The sequence below is a fragment of the Epinephelus fuscoguttatus genome, linkage group LG3, assembly GCF_011397635.1.
Source record: "Epinephelus fuscoguttatus linkage group LG3, E.fuscoguttatus.final_Chr_v1".
Classification (NCBI taxonomy): domain Eukaryota; kingdom Metazoa; phylum Chordata; class Actinopteri; order Perciformes; family Serranidae; genus Epinephelus; species Epinephelus fuscoguttatus.
This window is the reverse complement of record NC_064754.1, coordinates 5,080,455-5,086,454: the sequence shown is the minus strand read 5'-3', so window position 1 is coordinate 5,086,454 and position 6,000 is coordinate 5,080,455. Positions and strand designations below refer to the sequence as shown.

General features: G+C 43.4%; 1 protein-coding gene across 1 annotated transcript in view; it reads left to right on the top strand.

The window, feature by feature from the left end:
- The first annotated feature begins 236 nt into the window (after window positions 1-236).
- The window catches only part of lcor (ligand dependent nuclear receptor corepressor), a 120,233-nt gene continuing 114,469 nt past the window's right edge, over window positions 237-6,000 (top strand). Inside the window, exon 1 of the mRNA XM_049570795.1 lies at window positions 237-409. Coding sequence (XP_049426752.1) covers window positions 313-409 — 97 coding nt within the window. The 5' untranslated portion in view covers window positions 237-312. The remainder of the gene's footprint in view (window positions 410-6,000) is intronic.

Here is a 6,000-nt window from a genome sequence, read left to right as displayed (position 1 = left end):
GCTTTAAGCCATGGCAAATTTGGAGCACAGGCGCCATGTGCTGTACCCTACACAACATTAAAACAGACAGACATCCCATTAAGCGACCAATGACAGCACATCCTCGCGCAGAGATGCTGCTGGGAGGGGTGGAGGGGAGGAGGGGGCGCTTTTGGTGGGTGGGACAAATGAGCGCTATAGAAAGGGGGATGCTGCAGCCCCGTCCCCCTCATATCTCACTCCACCCAGCCCTAGAATAAAAAACCACCGGTGACGTGCGCGCAGGGAAGCACCCAGCAGTATGTGCGCGCCCACGGGAGGGGCCGATAGAAAATGGCGAGTCTGTGCAAAAGGCAGCAATGCACGGTAGAGAGGCGCGGCTTTCGGCAGGAACTTGACTCTTGGAGGCACAAACTCATTCACTGTGTAGGTAAGCTCGCTTTCCATTGTGTGTGTGAGTGTGTGTGGCGCGGTCCGGGTGGCCCGTGGGTGCCGGTAACTGTGTGTTTGCGTTTGTTTTTCTGTAGTGGAAAGAGCCGCGGCTGTAATGTCCACTGGAGAACCTATAGGCTTTACATGAAGCTGTCATTTTTTGTTCCGCACGGCTGCTGCCTGGCGCCGCCTGCCTCTCACCGGACATATCCAAAAATATTCAGCCCTAAGTTTTCGGGCTTGTGTCGCGCGTGCTGACAGGTGTCTCACCTGCGCACTTTGTGTGTGTCACCTGTGTGTCTGCTGAGTGTTGTTTTATTCAAAGTGTTGGCGCTTTGGAGCCACGGCGGTATTTTTATACAATATTTTATAGCTGTTTATTTATTGTGAGCAGGGCAAGTCACGTGTGCAGATGGAGCTGCGCTTCGGCCAATCGGCTTCCCCGCTATAGGCCGGCTCGTGTCCGCGTGCGCGCCCCGGGTTGAGTTTTTGGTGGGGGGAGGGAGGGCGGTGCGCGCTCTCGGTCTCCAAACATGACACCCCCCCTTCTCCGCCTCCTCCTCCTCTCCACTTCCCTGGAAATCAGCTTTTGGGAGCGCGCATTGCTGCATTGGGGGAAATGTCAGTGGAAATAATTTTGTATTTTAGGGGGAAGGTAAAGGCGGGGGGTCGGCAGGAAGAAACGCCTCTGTGCTCGCATGGAAACCGGGATTGGTACTTGTTGAAACGGCGCTCCTGGATGCGGTGGGGAACTCTGCGGTGCAGATTTGTCCGGCTCAGTTTGCATAAACATGTTTATGATTATTTTAAATGATGAGAGTACAGTTGAGACACGCGGGGTCAGATAACAGCAGCGGCCATGACATGTGTCAGTCTTTGTCTTCTTATATAGACTTGATGGAAATTCAATTGCTGACCTCTCCCTGCTTTTGTCATTAGTTTTTCTCGGTTTTTATTTTGGATTTTTTTTTCATCCATACATCTCACCAACCCCTCCTCCTCTTCCTCCTCCTCCTCAGCCACAACCAATCCTCCATTTCTGGTGTATTTCATTAGCTCAGTTTAATCCGGTTACATCGACCTATCCCGGTGTTATGGCAAGATTATCATCCACTCTTCGCCTCTGATCTCCTAACCTCTCCGGGTTTCCTCGGCTCTCCGCCCGGCTCGTAATCTGGCTTTTATCGGCGGTATAAAGCACCACCACCTCCGCTGCAGCAGCAGCAGCAGCAGCAGAGTCGGGGTGTTGCGGCTCCGCTTGTTTTTGGATGCACTTCTGTGTCCAGATGTTGACCTGTCACCTACTTACCCATCCGACCGCTTCATAATAACTCACATGGCCTGATCCCGAGCAGGCTAGCGGGGCTTTTTAGTAAGAAAACCTTCTAATGAGGGGATGTAGTGTTAAATTAAATGGTTGGTTAATCTCTGACCTCCAGAATAAAGCCTAAAGAAATCACAATCAGCAGTGTAAACAAAAGGCTTTTCATCCTTTTTATTTGTCTCACATCAGTTTGGGTGGGATTTTTCATTGAGATTATTACACGGGAAATATGTTTTTACTCAACAAAAGTGAGCTTTAACCTATTTTCAGTCTTCACATGTTAATAGTGAAGGCGCTGCCTGCTTTGTGCCCTGCTTTTGCCTTCATTTATAGTCTAATTAGTGCAGTTTTAATGATTTAGTGGGTCACTGGGTGGGAGTTAAAAGCAGCAGAGGATGGTGGGTTGGTCCCTTTTTAAAAGTGTAACATTTGGAGGGTCGTAGTTACCCTGTAATGAAAGAGAGCTGCATGTAGGGCTGTAATAAACACGGGAAGGATGTTATTCAGATATCTGAGTAAGACTATAAATCCCTATGGAAATACTATAATAATAATACCAAAGTCAATAGAGATACCACAAGCATGATAAACATACTGTGAGCTCACTATTGTGCACCTCGAATCTATATCACAATGATACCACAGGGGATGCTAATACCACAAAGCAGAATAATGAACTCACAGTTGGATGTTACAGCTTGTTGTAGCTTTATATGGGGTGCTCAGTGTGTGCGTGTGTGTGTGTGTGTACAAGCCGTGTATTAGTTTGGCTTATTTCTTCATTTCTGGTTGTTGACAGTCATTGGTTTGCTATGCGTGACGAGTTTTAGGGGCGAGCGCAGCAGCAGCTATCAGCGCTCAGATTGAAGTCTGACACGTTTATTTGTTTGAAGGCTAATCGGCTCTGGAACTGTGAGAAACTGGAACATCATGAGATACGTTTGTCTTCTGATCAGCTGGAGAATTTGTTTCCAAAAGTGCTGCGAGACGTTAAAGGGAAACTTTGAAACGTTGACAGTCCAGTGCGTGCAAATGTTGCAGTTAGTTTTGACACTGATTTAATTAAAACTGGGCTATTTTATGAGTTTGGGATATTTTGTTTTTGGCATTTACATTTCTGCAAACCACAAATACGTTACATTTGTACTTTTACATTTCATATCAACCTTTCTAAAGTGAGAGTATATTAGCGGACCCTCTCATCAGGAGGTGGAGGGGACGGTGGGTGTTGCGACACCTAGGCAAGAAATCTGCCAAGCTGCAGATCACTGTAACTGTAAACAGTTGATTTTAACGGACACATCACGCCGTTTCCCAGCAGTGTTTAGGCCATTGAACCTGGGGCATTTTCACAGTCCCTTCCCTGCTTGTCCAGCAGCTTTTGCGCCACCTAACCTGAGTGTTTAACGCCAAAACATAACATTTTCGCAATCATAATCAAGAATTTTTTTGCCTAAACCCAACCACACATTCACCACAGCGTGTTTGAGAAGTTTCAATGTGTACACCACAAAATGATGTAGAAATATAACATAATCTTGGTTTGCAGAAATGTGCAGTGCTAACATTGTTCTGGCAGTTGGGCTGGACGAAGAAGTAGCAGCACATCCTAAAAATTAAAAAGCCGTAACCAGGGAAAGTCTGGCATTTTTGCTTGAAAAATGTCTTTAAATGATCAAAAATAGACTCGGGATGTGTGTAACTAGTCGACCAGTTGATTAAATGTTGCTACCCTCACTAGTCAGCACAGGTTAAGCCTATTATTAAGAATATTAATTTGTGTGATTATGTTCACCCTCTGAAAATGGCGCTGTAAAAATCAGACACGCTCCCTAAATAATATCTTAAGCAGATGTTATTTGTTAACTTTCATTTAGTGAGTCGTTGTCATGTTTCGTAGACCAATGTGCAATGTTTGTAATGCACAGTGCAAAGTGCCACACATTTCAGCGGCATTTAAAATATGTTTTGTTTATGAAAAGAAAATGCAATTAATGATTTAAAATGGCTCAAACGATGTATGCATTTTTTTGGACACGGTTTATTTATAACCTCAGAGATGGAATTGTGCTTCATTTTGCCTGTTTGCTGAGTGTTTTCTTACTTTTAAACTAGTCAGTGAGTCTAGAAACCTCCCTGAAATAGACTAATGAATAAAGTTTTTGTCAATTGCAAAAAGGCACACGGTTAAAAACAGTTCTTGAAACTACTGATCTGAGAATCCTCCAAACCAAGAAAGACCACAGTGTAAGAACAAAAGAAAAAACTATTTTTATTCCAACAGAAAGATGTACTGTATGCTGGCATGAAAATGAAATCACACTCTGCCATGAGCCATACCTTTTGTTAAACAGCCTTGTTATTAATAGTAATCCTTGTGTTCGAGATATTGGTTTAAAAAGGTAACAGAGGTGGAGATCTTCCATTTTATTACAGTGATGTGAGAGGATGCAGCCTGTCGACACCGCCAGACTCATCTCCTTGCCCTGTGCTGTGGTGATAACAAAGTAGGGCCTATATGCCATAGAAAGGTTAACATTATTAGTTGGTAGCAATTATAGCCCAACTGCTGATTCCTTTGGCACATATTCTGGGGAAGCGAGTGCAGCTAATTTGATTGCTGAAAGGTTGTGGCAGTGCTGGAGAGAGACAGACTGTGAGGGAGCGAGAGAGGCGTGAGTCTGAGTGGCAGATTGCTTTTTTACTTCCAACACTTCTCGCAGCCAGAGCCTCTCCAAACACAGTAATAATGCCACCGGTTGAGCTGAAAGCCCTCGGCCACAGTGTGTTCTTTGTGACTAAAGTCCTCGATGTGGTCGACTTATTCCAACCACTGGTGAAATATTTTGGGGCCCCTCAAGACCAGCAGTCCAAGACTCATATCAATCAGGTTTGGGCAATATGTTGATACATCATGAGACAGCTGAAGTTAGTTTTGCCATTTGAGATAAGTTTCCCTTCTGAATCTTTGGCTTCGTGAAGGCATTTTGGACAAAGTTGTAAATTGTGAGCATGACCGCCAGTGGTAACAGTGGAATTCTGTATGAATGTGATGAAGTACTTTGATTTTTTTCAGGTATTTAATTCACCTCTGTTATCAAACCAGGCATTTCCATCTGCTTGTTTCAACGGTTTATGATTCGGCTGGGCAATGTATTGATATTGTGTCAGATATCGTCTTAGATTGTGGATATCGTAAGTGTTGTCTTTACCTGGTTTTGGCTGCAATACAGTAAAGTGATTTCATTTTCTGAACTTTCCGGACTGTTCTAGCTGTTCTGTTTTGTGCCTTTACCAACAGCAGTCCAAGACTCACGTCATGCGATTATTTGTGTATCATGAGACTGTATAAATTGGTTTTGCCATATTGTTTCCACTGACAATGTTTTCCCTTTAACATCTGTGGCTGTATTAAGGCTGTATTAAGTTGTGAGCATGACTGAATGTGATGAAGTACCTTTATTTGTCCAGCATTTTATTCCACTTGTTAGTCAAAAACAAACATTTCCAATTGTTTATTTCAGCAATTTATCAATGGAATTTGCCCCAAAATGACTCTAACACCAAATCAACTTCATGATATAGAATTAAATTAATTAACCATTCGTTAGCGTCAAGTCAGACAGGGGACATTCGTAGCTTAAAAAGTTGATACAGACGATATTGTATGTTTTGCATGCTAACCAGCTAGTTTGAACTCGGAAGCTCTGCAATGCCCAATAGCTAGCCTAGCCTAGCCTAGCCTAGCTAACTTGGTATGGCTCTCTTTCAGTAAGTCAGATTACTTTTTTATTTATAATTTATTTAACCGTCATTCAGCCCTGTTTCCAAAAAAAATATGTATATATACAACTAATTTAACAGCAAATACATTTTGAAGGATGTTGAAGAAATGTTGCTTTTTAAGGTGAGGCCATGACTTCTGAGTTGGTCACGTGATGTCATTTGGACCAAAAGCCTTTTTCCCATAGACTTGCACTGTAAAACAAGATGTCAGTAAATCAATGGATGGAGTTGTTTCACTATCAGAATTTGTCTTAAGTCTAGAAGAGCTGCAAGATTAAATAATTTTATCCCTGTTTAAGTTAGCAGAGCACTAAACTGGAAGTTAGCATCACGGCCGGTGGAAGTCTGTAGTATGCCTGCTCTATGGGAGCATAGCAGTGCCAATCATCGGGGTAATTTATTTACGGTAGTAGAACTTTCTTGGCTTCTTGCACCACTAGGTAACTTTCATCAGAATCAATGGGGCCTGCCTCCAATGC